Source organism: Phaseolus vulgaris, chromosome 8 (assembly GCF_000499845.2).
Source record: "Phaseolus vulgaris cultivar G19833 chromosome 8, P. vulgaris v2.0, whole genome shotgun sequence".
NCBI classification, from domain to species: Eukaryota; Viridiplantae; Streptophyta; class Magnoliopsida; order Fabales; family Fabaceae; genus Phaseolus; species Phaseolus vulgaris.
In genome coordinates this window covers 17,070,714-17,085,113 of record NC_023752.2, presented here as the reverse complement: position 1 = coordinate 17,085,113, position 14,400 = coordinate 17,070,714, and the positions used below count along the sequence as shown (strand labels likewise).

The window sequence follows — 14,400 nt, the reverse complement described above, 5'->3', positions numbered from 1 at the left end:
TCTTACAAAAAATTTACAAAAGAGAAATTATATAAGTGTCTTATTTTCTGTTGTGAAAAAAAGGATATATGGTCAATCTTTCTCGAACATAAATAACATTTTTCTTTTCTAAAAGTTAAATAATTAATAAATATTTTTATTTTAATTATTTAAAGAGTAAAACAAATATTTAATTTTTTAATTAATTAATTATGAAAGATTGACTGATGATCCTATTTCTACACGTAATCTAGAACGACAAAAAAGTCTTATTGGTCATTAAAATTATAGGTGTTTATATATATATATATATATATATATATATATATATATATTAAGTTACAATAGATTAGCAACTTATTATATTTAAAATAGTAATTATTTTACATTTTTTTAATAAAAGAGGAGTTTCAAGATGTTTTTCCACTAATCCTATCAAAAGTGCTTTGGCAAGAAATTTACAACTATTAAATTAAGTACAAACACAAAAGTAATGAATAATAAAACCGTTTAAAGGGAATTTGAATTTGAATTCAACTTTGATGAAATAGTTACTAACTAAAAGTACATTGAAGATAATATAATAAAATTTCAAACTTAGAGATAGATTTTTTTAACTAAAGATTTTCTCTCTCTTGTTTTTCTTGAAGTATCCATTTTTTTTGGATGATTTTCCAAGTGAGCTCAAAAGATTCATTAATTCTTCTAACAATTTTGTGAATCTCACTTCTTGGAGGATACCCTAATAGATAAGAGAACATAATCTTTATATCACTTGCAAACTCATCAACTTTTGAATACTTCAAACTTTTTAATTTTGACTCAATCTCTGACAAACTTGTTATCTTTTCATTTTTCGTACTCTTGTTCTTATTGAGATCAATCTTCTTGAAAATCCACGCATCTTTTCCCACCATCAAACGCTTCATCATTACCCAGCATTGCATCCTTTTACAACGATCCATTATCATTGCGAGTTCAACTTCTAATTTCTTCTCTTTTAACCTTTTCAAACTTTTCTTCTTATCACATTGCTTGACCGTTGATGGATCTTTCACGTTAATCCATATTGCTTCCGCATAATATCCCTTTTTATTCTTCAACTCACATACTCCTTCACATTTTTTTGGACGTGAAGAATAAATCTTTATAACGAGCTTTTTCCGAGGTTGTTTTGATTCTCCAATTGTTTCTGAAAGAATGAACACAGAAAGCTATAAGGATGAGTTAGACTTAAAACTCACTTCTTAATAAGTTATGACTCAACATATAATATTATTATATAGAAAAAATGTTATCATTAATTATTTTAATTTTTAGTAATTATCTTAAAAAAAAGAATTGGTTTTAGAATGCAAGATATGCTTACAAAATCATTCATGGAATTCAATATCATCGAATTAGAGGAAATAATATTTAAAACTGTGTATTGTCAGTATTAACAGAAAAATAAAACATATTTACATATTATATATCTCAATTTACTTAAAAAATCATATTAATTACTTATCTTAAATATTTAAATCTAATATAATTAGATAGGATGATAGTAAACTAAATCTATTAAATCATTCATCATATATAATCTAATTTAACTAGATATTGTAATAATTAGTTAAATTATATTCAAACAATTATTTTATCTAATCAAATTAAGTTTAAATAGATATGAAAATAAAAATTAATTAAATGGTATTCAATTAATGATCTAATATAACAAAATCCAGTTTAATTAGATACAGTTTCTAATTATCTTATTAAATAATGTGAATATAATAATATATGTAACTAATTATATCATCTAATGAAATCATATTTAAGAAATCGATTAATTAATTATCTTTCTGATCAAAATTAGTTTTATTAGTGATATTCAATTAAGTTATATTTAAAATATTGTTTTATCTAATAAAATCTAATTTAATTAGATATAGTGATAACTAATTACGTTTTATTTAACCATTGCTATCTTATGAATTTAGTTAAATTATATTTAATTTATTCATGTCTTCTGATAAACAATTTGTGTCTAATTTTATAGGTTTACACAAGACTAACAGCTTTCAATAATATTATAATTTTTTAAATTTTTTCTTAAAATTGTTTTAACTTTTTAAATATATATATATATATATATATATATATTCAATTTTTTATCAATAAAAAATAAAATAAATTAAAATAAACGTTTAACGGTTGCTTCAACCCGTACAAAAAAATTAAAACATAAAAGTCCAATAGAAATAGTCTTTCTTCTCTAGTTAATTTTCTTATCATTTTCTTTTAACCAAAATTTGTTCTCATTTATTTTGTGTGGTGAAATTTTAGTGCACATAAACTTTAGCTTCGTTATATTCTAGAGTCAATAAAAAAAATACAAATTGTAGAAATTTTATTTAATGTAGGTGATACTATTTTTATTCTTTTAGTATACTTTCGCTTATGTTCTCTTATATTTTACTTGGACGAGGAAGTGAATTTGAGAGAGTAGTTTTATAAAAAAAAAAGTGAGGTTATTTATGGAAATGAAGGAAAAGTTTATAAAAATTTGAGAGAGATGTGATAAGTATAATTAAAATTTTAATTTTTTAATTGATAATTTAAAAAAATTAATGTAAAAATAATTTTAAAATGTAAACAAAATTTAAAGAAATTTTAAATTAAATTCAATAAAGTATTATAAATTTTAATATATAAAAATTTATACTTTAAAATGATAATCAATTAATTTAAATTTTAATATCAAATAAAATAATTACTTATGTTAAATATTGAAATAAAATATAATTAGATAGGATGATAGTAAAATAAATCTATTAAAGCATTCATCATATATAACCTAATTTAACTAGATATTGTAGTAATTAGTTAAATCATATTCAAGCAATTATTTTATCTAATCAAGTTAAGTTTAAATAGATATGAAAATAAAAATTAATTAAATGGTATTCAATTAATGATCCAGTATAATAAAATCCAGTTTAATTAGATATAGTAATATTTAACTAATTATCTTGTTAAATAATGTGAATATAATAATATATGTAACTAGTTATATTATCTGATGAAATCTAATTCAAAAAAATAGATTAATTAATTATCTTTCTAATCAAAATTAGTTTTATTAGTGATATTTAATTATGTTATATTTAAAATATTATTTTATCATAAAATCTAATTTAATTAGATATAATGATTACTAATTACGTTATATTTAACCATTGTTATCTTATGAATTTAATTTAATTATATTTAATTTATTCATATCTTCTGATAAACAATTTGTGTTTAATTTTATAGGCTTACACAAGAATAACTGATTTCAATAATAATGTGACTTTTTTTAATTTTTCTTAAAATTGTTTTAACTTTTTAAATATATATATTTATGATAAGGAAGAACTCATTTAATAATTTTTTTTTCAATAAAGAATAAAATAAAATAATTCCAAAAGAATCTTTGTTCTCTTATTGATTTTCTCACTACAAGAAAAAGTGTTTTTAGAAACTAAATTTTTGGTTTCTAAAATGATAAAATTAGTCACTAACTTAATTAGAAACTAATTTAGAAACTAATAGTCTTAAGTGGCTAAAATCATGGTCGCTAATTTTAGATATAATTTAGATTCTAATTTAGAAACCAATTTAGTGACCATTAAATAAAAACCAATTTAGTGATCAAATATGTAGAAACTAATTTAGTGACCAAATATGTAGAAACTAATTTAGTGACCAAATATATAGAAACTAATTTAGTGACCAATTATATAAAAACCAAATTAACAACCAATTTTATTTAAACCAATTTAGTGACCAAAATATAAAGAAACTCATTTAGTGACCAAATATATAAATACCAAAAAATGGTCAATATTGGTCTCTAAATAATATAATTTATTATAAAATATTATTTTATTATTATTTATTTATTTATTTATTTATCAAGTATAAAATCAATACATTTGATGTATCAAGTATTAAAATTTACACAACTGCACCTACTATCATACTCACTCTTACTTTATCACCCTCTACCAACTATGGTTTTAGTTCCTAGCAGTGAAGCAAAAAAGATTGACATAGTTGGGATAAAACGGCATAAAAAAACAGAATAAAAGGACTTCAAAGCTCATGACAGTGACACATATTATAATCCTGCAGCAACAACTATGTTGTCATTGAAAATGATTCAAACAAGTTCATTAATTTTACGCAATGTAGAAGCTAAGAGTTGCTTCCAATCATTATAAATGATTCAAACAAGGCGCTTGAAAAGTAAAAAGCTTAATCTATCATTTTTTTGTGTGAACTTTATTCCATGAAGAGCCTCTATATAATCATCTACCTGTCAAAAAATATAAAATAAAATTTATTAGGAAGATTGAAATTTAAAAAAATATATAGAATAGTGTAACAAAATTACCTTGATAAGGACTGAGTGGTTGACTGGGTGCTTGTGTTTCATCCTCATCTTGAGTTTCCTCAAAACTTGGTGGCATTGATTGATTAATGTTATCCATCCATTGTCGAATCATTGCATTGTTTTTCTCAAAAAGTTGCTCAATATTTAAAATTTTGATTTGAAGCTCATCTCTTTCTTTCTTAACAAATTCCATATCTCTTTTAAGTTCATCAAGCTCTTGACTTTGTATCCACCCATTTGAGGAAGAAGATGAACCAAGGTAGTAAGGCCTACCTCCAATAAAAGTAGATTCCATTCCAAGACCATATATCCCCCTATTCTTGGTTCCAACTACATCACACCAGACATCTAACTCATTTGGGGGGGAATTCCTTGAGCAGATGCACTTTGTGTTAAGTCTTCAAATTTACGTGTAAATTATGTCTGTTAACATCAATAGAATATTGATCAAGAAAACAAACATATATTATTATGTATGATGTGGAATATACAAATCTGTATGATGTAGAAAATCCTTCAATGATTGATCAATTTGATATGAATATGCAAAATGTGTATGATGTAAAATATCCTTCTATGATTGATCATTTTGATACTATTTTGTAGATGAACTCAGAAGAAAAAAAATTCTAGAACCAAATCCAAGTCATTCAGCAAGCTATAGCAGCAAAAGAAATTCAGTTTGTGAAATTGCAGCATGCAATGCAAGAAAAAGCAAAAAAGACTTGTCAAGAATCTGCCAAGAAAGAGGACAAGTAATTGTTCATAAAGCCTAATTAATTATAATTCCAAGCACGTTTCAAAATGTGTTTCTTTATTATCATTCTTTTCATATATATATATATATATATATATATATATATATATATATATATATATATATATATATATATATATAGTTCCCAGAAGTCCTAGGACAAGGAGATTATGCAGTTAGAGAGAGAGAGAGAGAAAATAATAAAAATTAGAAAATGAACTGACAAAGCTCACGGACAAGTACACTTCCAACCAGTCACAAGAGAACCATTTATCTTAAATGAATGGCTGCTAAGTAACATTATTAATGAATACCAATACAGAAAAGTGTCTAAAGCCAGAATCATTCACATATTTTCTAACCTTTCAATGACTGATCAATTTGATATGAATATGCAAAATGTGTATGATATAAAAAAATCCTTCTATGACTGATCATTTTGATACTATTTTGTACATGAACTCAAAAGACAAAAAATTCCAGGACCAAATCCAAGTCATTCAGCAAGTTGTAGCAGCAAAAGAAATTCAGTTTGTGAAATTGCAGCAGGCAATGCAAGAAAAAACAAAAAAGACCTGTCAAGAATCTGCCAAGAAAGAGGACAAGTAATTGTTTATAGAGCCTAATTGTTTATAATTCCAAGCACGTTTCAAAATGTGTTTCTTTATTATCATTCTTTTAATATATATATATATATATATATATATATATATATATATATATATATATAGTTCCCAGAAGTCCTCGGACAAGGAGATTATGCAGTTAGAGTCTGAGAGAGAGAAAATAATAAAAATTAGAAAATGAACTGACGCAGCTCATGGACAAGTACACTTCCAACTAGTCACAAGAGAACCATTTATCTTAAATGAATGGCTGCTAAGTAACATTATTGATGAATACCAATACAGAAAAGTGTCTAAAGCCAGAATCATTCACATATTTTCTAACCTTTCAATGATTGATCAATTTGATATGAATATGAAAATGTGTATGATATAAAAAAATCATTATATGACTGATCATTTTGATACTATTTTGTAGATGAACTCAAAAGACAAAAAAATTCCAGGACCAAATCTAAGTCATTCAGCAAGCTGTAGCAGCAAAAGAAATTTAGTTTGTGAAATTGCAGCAGGCAATGCAAGATAAAGCAAAAAAGACTTGTCAAGAATCTACCAAGAAAGAGGACAAGTAATTGTTCATAGAGCCTAATTGTTTATAATTCCAAGGAACGTATGCATGCAACAAAAAACTATAACATGTTTTTTTTTATTTGGTGAGTGTTGCAGGAGGACACATAAACCCGACTGTGACTTTTGGGTGTTCTGTTTTGTTACACAGTGTGTATAAACGTCGGCTAGACTATTGCATATTGTATTTAAAAGATAATCTTAACATTGAAAAGATCTACAGTTTGTATTTAAACACACAACAATAATAAACTAACAATAACCTTAACATTGAAAATGAAAAAACAAAAAATATAACAGAACTAAAATAAAAGGTAATAGTTCATTACATTTACTTGTTCTGATTTTTTATCCACCCAAGAGTTGTCTTTACGTCGTTGGTGCGTGTGACGAAACAATTCCATTATAGTTGGAGGAATTCCATTCATCTTTGTCTAAAAAATAAAATAAATTTCACACACTTTCCATATTATATATATATATATATTGAGATGTTATAAAAAGAAAATAGTTAGAAAAACAAATTACCATATTATATTTATGCTGATATGTGCTAATAGAGCCACATGTGTGACGAGACCCTCCAAAACCTCCACAGCCAAATACTTTATTTATTTTTGCGATCGTGCTTTTCTTTTGGAATTCTTCAGATGCCCATTGCTGACATAATGTATCCCATGTACTATCTCCAATCCAGTTTGGCTTAATCTTTCTTTGTCTAGCCTTATTTAGATTATTTTTCATGGTTACAGCACCTCGCATTTCAAAATTCTTTCTTGCCCACCTATGATATGGTGGACAAATCGAAAACTTCTTCTGCATTATAAAGAAACAAAGTTAATTATATGTAAGACTAACATAGATAATAAAATTAAACTAGATAATTAAACAAAGGAAATTATATGAAATCAACCAAAAACTCTCTAAACCACAAGTCCCTTGTTCTAATTGGTATCTTCTTTCACGATAGCCATGAATCAGTATAATGACTTTTGAGGATATCTCCAATTCCATTAGCTGCAGGGCGTGAAGGTAAGAATTTGCAAAATGTAAATTATCATTATTCCACAATTTATTATTAATTTAGTTGTCCTAAGAGTAATGATAACATTGATATATATATACCCTTGCCCATCAAGATTTAAAACTGACTTGACATAATTGCCATGTGAATTTGATGCAGCAAAAGTTTCATTTGATGTAGAATTAGTTTCATCTGGTGTTGAATTAGTTTCATTTGATGTTGAATTAGCAGCAAACTGAGATGTTTTGGATGATTGATCAACATTTGATTTTGAACTTGAATTTAATGCTCCTTGTGCCAAAGGTTGAGTTGCAAACTTAGATGTTCTGAATGATGAATCAATGGATGAGAAAGCAATTGGTCGAGAAGCACAAGTAATTTGTGAAGGACGTCTTGAACGTTGTTTGGTCGAATGTTCACAAAAAGTAACTTCTTTACCATGATTTTTGTTTGACATCTGCAATAATAATAAAACAAATTAAAAATTTGTTGAAATCAATAAAACATAATAAAAAATTAGAAAAAAATATAACACAAATACAAATGAAACCTCACCTTTACACTATCATAAAAAAAGTGATTTACTCATCACTATCATCACTATTACCATTAAAGTAATCATCAAGTCTATATTGATGTAAGATTTCACTATTACCATTAAAGTAATCATCAAGTCTATATTGATGTAAGATTTCATCATCTTCAGAATCATACTCAAATTCACTTTCAAAAAAAATTTCTTCTTCCTTTTCTTCCTCTTCTTCCTCTTCTATTTGCTTACTTTCTTTTGAGTTCTCAACAACTCTCATGTCTACTTCATCTATTTCCTCATAATCGTCTTCATCCACCAAATGACCAAGTAGCTCCTCATTTGTTGTGATATTAACGTTAGTTGTTGACTCTTGATAAGCAACCTCTAATGTATATCGATCATCAACTGTACATCTTGGTTTGGTTTTAATAACCACCCACCAATCAACCTTTTCTTTTATTTTTTCTGGATAAGGTCCATAATATACTTGAATTGCATTTGTTGCAAATATGAAAGGATCAAAATTTGAATATCTTCTTTGACGATGAACCTCCACAATGTCATATTGGGGTTGAACTTTTATACCATGATTAATGGTATTATCAAACCACTCACAGTTAATTACCACTAATTGTTTGGTTGGTTCTCCTGAGTATTCTACTTGCATAATCTCTTTGATAATACCATAATAGTATTTTTTTCATTATCATCCTTCACACAAACTCCACAGTTGATTGTTTTCTTACCAATACTCCATTCTTTCGTGTGAAACTTGAAACCATTGACAAAATATATGGGCCAAGTATGAACCTTTTTTTTTGGGGACCCATGTCAAGTGATGCAAATGTTGATTTTGTACTAAGTTATTTCTATCATGAACCTATAAATAACAATCCCAAAATCATTATTTTTCATAATTAATAAAACTATTCAGAAGAAAAGTGTATAATAATTACATATGTTTGAAACCAAAATGGAAATTCAGATGCAATTCTCCCATCAATATCAATTCTACTTATATTTGGAATAGATGCTTCCAAATATTGCACAAAGTGTCTGTCATTGTATACATTCTTATATACATTAAAACTATTAACAAAATAAATAAATGAGATATAAAATTAAAATACTTACTCAATATATGGCTGAACTTCCTCACAATTAAGCAGGACATGCAAATGCAAAGTAGCTAACTCTTTCTCATTCAAATAATGACTTTTACAAGTTCCTGTTGGACGACCAACATGATTGAAAACTGATAAAGTTTTTTGGCTCGTGTCATTTTGACCTCCAAAATCATTTCGACCAACTTTAGTTCGCATTGATTGGACATGTGACTCAAAATAATATGAACAAAAATGAGAAGTCTCCAAGCTTAAGTATGCCTCACAAATAGATCCCTTTACATGGGATTTCTTTTTAACCATTCGTTTCAACTAATTCAAGTACCTATACAAAATCATAATGTTAACTACTAAACTTATAACTAACATATAAAATTGTGTACATTAAATGAAGTAAACAATTACCTCTCAAATGGATACATCTAGCGATATTGAACCGGACCTCCCACTCTAGGTTCATAAGGTAGGTGAATAGGCAAATGCTCCAAGGAATTGAAAAATTCAGGAGGAAATATTTGTTCCAACTTAAGGTCGTAATGATGATTTTTTTTCCATTAATAACAAATCATCCACTCTCAAAATTGTTGAGCACAAATCCTTAAAAAACTTACTTAATTCAGCTATAGGATTCCACACCTGATGGGGAAGTGCACGCAAAGCAATAGGTAATAACATCTCCATTAACACATGGCAATCGTGACTTTTCATTCCAAACAACTTCCTCTGATTTAGGTTTACACATCTACGCAAATTTGAGGCATACCCATCTGGCATTTTCAACTCACTAATCCATTTGTAAACAATATTTTTTTGTTCATTGGACAAAACAAACTTTGCTTTAGGCTTTAAGACTTTTCCACTAGGTTGAACTTGTAGTTCTAGTTCTCTTCTCTTACAATTAGGGGTGGCAAAGCGGGCCAGCCCGCCCCGCATTGGCTCGCAAAACTGCGAGGCGGGTTGGCCCGCCCTGCAAAGTTATTGCGGGTTAGAATTCTTGACCCGCCTCGCATAAGAGCTGGCCCGCAGGTTTGCGGGCCAGCCCACGTTCTTTTTTTTTAAAAAATTAAATATATATATTTTTTTTACATTTAGTTCTTAAAAAATTGTCAAATTAAACCTATATATTTGTTACTATCAAACCTAAATGTTTTTTCTTCCTTTTCAAACATAGTGAAACATCAAAACATTAAGATAAATATCAAATATCATTATTCTCCCACTTCCAAAACATTAAAAATACCTAATTCCAAAACATTAAACATAAACATTAATTCAAAAATATTAAACATAAACATTATTGTCGCGATTGTATTGTGTTTCTTTCTTTGAAATTTTGTGAAAACCTAATTGCGTTGTCCAGTTGCTACTAAGTGCCAAAAAAAATTTTCTTGCGGGTTAGCGGGCCAGCCCGCCCCGTCCCGCTGCTGGCCCGCGCGGGCTGCGGGCTAATGCGGGTTAGTGGGTTGAAAAGGTTAGTCTGCCCCGCATTTTTTACCAGCGGGCCGCGGGCCGACCCGCACGGCCTGCCCCGCTTTGCCATCCCTACTTACAATATTCCTTCAAGTCCATTCTCGCTTTAACATTATCTTTGGTCTTATTTTTTATATCCATCACCGTGTTGAAGACATTATCAAACACATTTTTCTCTACATGCATTACATCAATATTATGTCTTATCAAATTGGTTTTCCAAAAAGGCAACTCCCAAAAGATGCTTTGTTTTGTCCAATTATGAGACCCACCATGTTCATCACAAATACAAGGACTAACTTCAGTTGTTTTTGGGAAAAAAACAAACTTGTTCCCACAATTCATTCTCAGTAAAAAATTTTGGAGGTTGAGACTTTTTGATTCGATTTTTATAAAATGCATCCTTATTTCTTCTAAATTAATGGTCCATAGGCAAAAATTGACGATGAGAATCAAACCAAGAAATTTTCCCACCTCTTTTCAATCTAAAAGCCTTTGATTGGTTCATACAGTATGAACATGCTAATCTCCCTGATGTACTCCAACCCGACAACATTCCATATGCAGGAAAATCATTAATAGTCCACATTAATGTAGCTTTCATCATAAAATTTTGTTTTCTTGAAATATCATATGTCAACACTCCATTCCATAATTGTTTTAACTCATCAATCAATGGTTGCAAATACACATCAATTTTACCTTTTGGACTATGTGGCCCAGGGATAATTAATGTCAAAAACATAAAAGGAGTAGTCATGCATAATTCTGGAGGAAGATTGTAAGGAGTGATAATTACCGACCAACAAGAATAAGGTGGAGTCGAATTATTAAAAGGTGAAAAACCATCAGAACATAAAGCTAACCTTACATTTCTTGGTTCAGATGCAAATTCAGGATACATTTTATCAAAATGTATCTAAGCTTCACCATCAGATGGATGACACAACACTCCAGGTTCTCGTCTATTTTCATGATGCCACCTCATATGTGGAGCAGAACTCATGGAGGCATATAATCTCTTAAGCCTATGAATGAGAGGTAAATAATGCATTCTTTTAACAGGAACCTCTTTGTATTTATCTCTACCAACACCTCGTATCTGAAAACGTGGTTTGTGACAAAATCTACATTCTTTTAACTTCATTTCTTCATCAGGGTAAAATAACATACAACCATCAACACAACAATCAATTTTTGTGTGCAGTTAAACCAAGTTTTGAGACTAGTTTTTGGGTCCTATAGAAATCTTTAGGAATAAGATTACCAATAGGATGTGTCTCTTTCATAAGGGCTAATGTTTGATCACAAGATCTTTGAGACATGTTCCCCTCTGATTTAATTGTCAAAAATCTAACAGCAAAAGATAATTCAGTGTGATTATTACATCCGGGCCATAATGGTTTTCGGGCTGCATCTAATAGTTCATAAAACTTTTGGGCTTCTATGTTTGGAGTCTCATTCATAATTGGAGAGTCATCCATTTCTTGATCATGATCTATTTCATACTATAGACCAGCAACATCATAAACCATGCTCTCAAATCTATTGAGGTGTCCTTTCTCTGTACTGAAAATCTCAGGACTGGTATCTATCCATATGTTTGGGTCACTCTCTCCATGACATGTCCAATACCAATATTCAGGAATGAATCCTTTCTTATAAAGATGAACTTTAACTTCTTCAAAATAGATGAACTTTAGATTTTTTCACTTAGAACAAGGGCACCTTATTTTTCCATTTGACAAATTTGTTTCTTCACATGCACATGACACAAATTCATCTACTCCTTTTAAAAATGCATCTTTATATCCACTTCAATCAGACATAAATCTATCATACATCCAACTTCGATTTTGACGAATATCCATAATCTGTCGTATAACACAATGCATTATTCAACTATAAAAGAAAGTCTTATAATCTGTCATTGTTTAATTTATTTGAGAACAATAAAATATTCCATAAACTATGAACATACAATGACTAAAATAAAAAATTTCTAACCTTTTTTCGCTTGAAGAAAACTTGCAGCCCCATAGGTGTGCCTCGGACTAAAAGAAAAAGATGTTTATCATCAAGGTAGAAAAAAACTTGTACTAATGTAGAAAAAAATAATACTAAGAACAAACTTGTATTGATTCTATGGTGTCTATCATCAAGGTAGTTCTCAAACAAAACAAAGCTCATAGTAGCAGCTGTTTTGTAATTTGCTAGAACAAGACAACATAGATGTATCTAGGGAAATTTTCTCAAAAAGCTTATGGGAAACTTAAAGGGAGGTATAAAGCAGTAACAGTAATACATCAAAACCAATTGACCACCAAAAACAGAATTTAGAAAAACTAATCATTGAAGGACATGCAGATTGAAGTACAACAAATTAATTATTAAAACATGTGGATTCATGCTGAATTGCATCATCTGTGTTAAAACTTAAAAAATACAAAGATAATACTATGATTGGAATTTAATAAAATAAATTCTTTTTAATAACAAGGAACAGGATAAAATATAAACATGATTGTCTTAAAATGATTGGGTTGTGAATAACTTAAGCTGCTTAAGGGCTAGTTAACTATATTGACTCATACAAAAATAGTACCGTGAGCATAGAGATTTACCAAAAACTCAGAGGAAACAAACAAAGTACTTACTCTCTAATTTTTTACTTCAAGGTCTTCATTCAATATTATATGTAATAGTCCTATAGGTCTGGAACTAGACCACATTCAATCTCGTGAATTAAATAATGCTAGAAGATACTCACAAGGTGGCGTCAAAGATTGGAATAGAAACATCATATGTATTGTTTATAGAATCAAAAAGTGCGTGCAAGATTATAAGGTCAATTTCATACAAATATATCTTATTAATGTGTTCAGGATGCATAAATTTAAGTGATTGAGAATTTTGTGAATAAATTAATGGATTGATTTGGATTTTATACCACACAGGGAATACTCTATTTTTAAAAAACTAACATTATTATCTTATAAGGTATCTATACATAAATTAAAAGAATTATCAGTTGATAGTTGAGATAAGGAAAAACATCCTACTCTCCTGCAATGAAACAAAGCTTAGCCAGATTCCTAAAATGTATATAGAATATGTTCATTGTAATGAAAAAACATTGAAAATAAAAGATTCAAAATCAAATTTGATATCTCCTTAAAATTAAAAAAAAAAATACAGAGCAAGAATGGAGCACGAATTGAAACTTACAATAGAGCGAGAATAAAGCCTCCTTCAGAGTAGAGAAGCGTCGTTTTCGCGGAGCGTGTTACCGTCGCAGGGTGTGCTTTCATTGCGCGTTCTCGTCGTAGGGTTGCCGTCGCGCGTTCCCGTCGCATCGCAGGGTTGTCGTCACGTGTTTCCGTCATGTCGCAGGGTTGTCGTCACGTGTTCCGGCCGGGAACGTTGCCGTCGCAGGGTACAGTTCCAATTGCGAGTGTGTTATTGTTAGATGAGAGTGAAATTCAAACCCTACAGCCCTGCAGCCTATTCTCTCAATAGAACTGGCCGCCACAAAGTTTAATGTAGCGATTTTACGCTACCCGCCGCAACACCCGCCACTTTAAACATAGTGTAAGTAGTGACGGTTTTTATATGTAAGTAATGTCAGTTATAACTGTCGTAATTTACATTCATTGAAGATTCAGACACCATAATATACGTAAGTAGTGTTAGTTATAACTATCGTAATTTACATTCATTGGAGAAGATTCTGGCGCAATAATATACGTAAGTAGTGACGTTTTTAACTGATGTAATTTTAATTATGAATAAATAAAATTTAACCACCACTAGTACAAAATTTGAAAACAACGACCATTTATTTAGTGCGGCTTTGCGTTTAAACGCATTTGTAAAAAACGCGGTGGCATTTTTGTAA

General features: G+C 29.0%; 1 protein-coding gene across 1 annotated transcript; it reads right to left on the bottom strand.

The window, feature by feature from the left end:
• Positions 1–596: 596 nt before the first annotated feature.
• Positions 597–7,833, bottom strand: LOC137824666 (uncharacterized). The gene is made up of 3 exons (XM_068630336.1): positions 7,478–7,833; positions 4,403–4,800; positions 597–1,171 (listed from the first exon to the last, which is right to left on the bottom strand). The coding sequence occupies exons 1-3, from the start codon at positions 7,831–7,833 to the stop codon at positions 597–599; spliced, it is 1,329 nt and encodes a 442-aa protein (XP_068486437.1).
• Positions 7,834–14,400: the final 6,567 nt, after the last annotated feature.

Coding starts and splice junctions, on each gene's coding strand:
- LOC137824666 (XM_068630336.1), bottom strand. CDS start 7,833: ATGTCAAACAAAAATCATGGTAAAGAAGTTACTTTTTGTGAACATTCG. Junction 4,801..7,477: donor TTAAATCTTGATGGGCAAGG/GTATATATATAT, acceptor GTAAATTTGAAG/ACTTAACACAAAGTGCATCT. Junction 1,172..4,402: donor ACCACTCAGTCCTTATCAAG/GTAATTTTGTTA, acceptor TCATTCTTTCAG/AAACAATTGGAGAATCAAAA.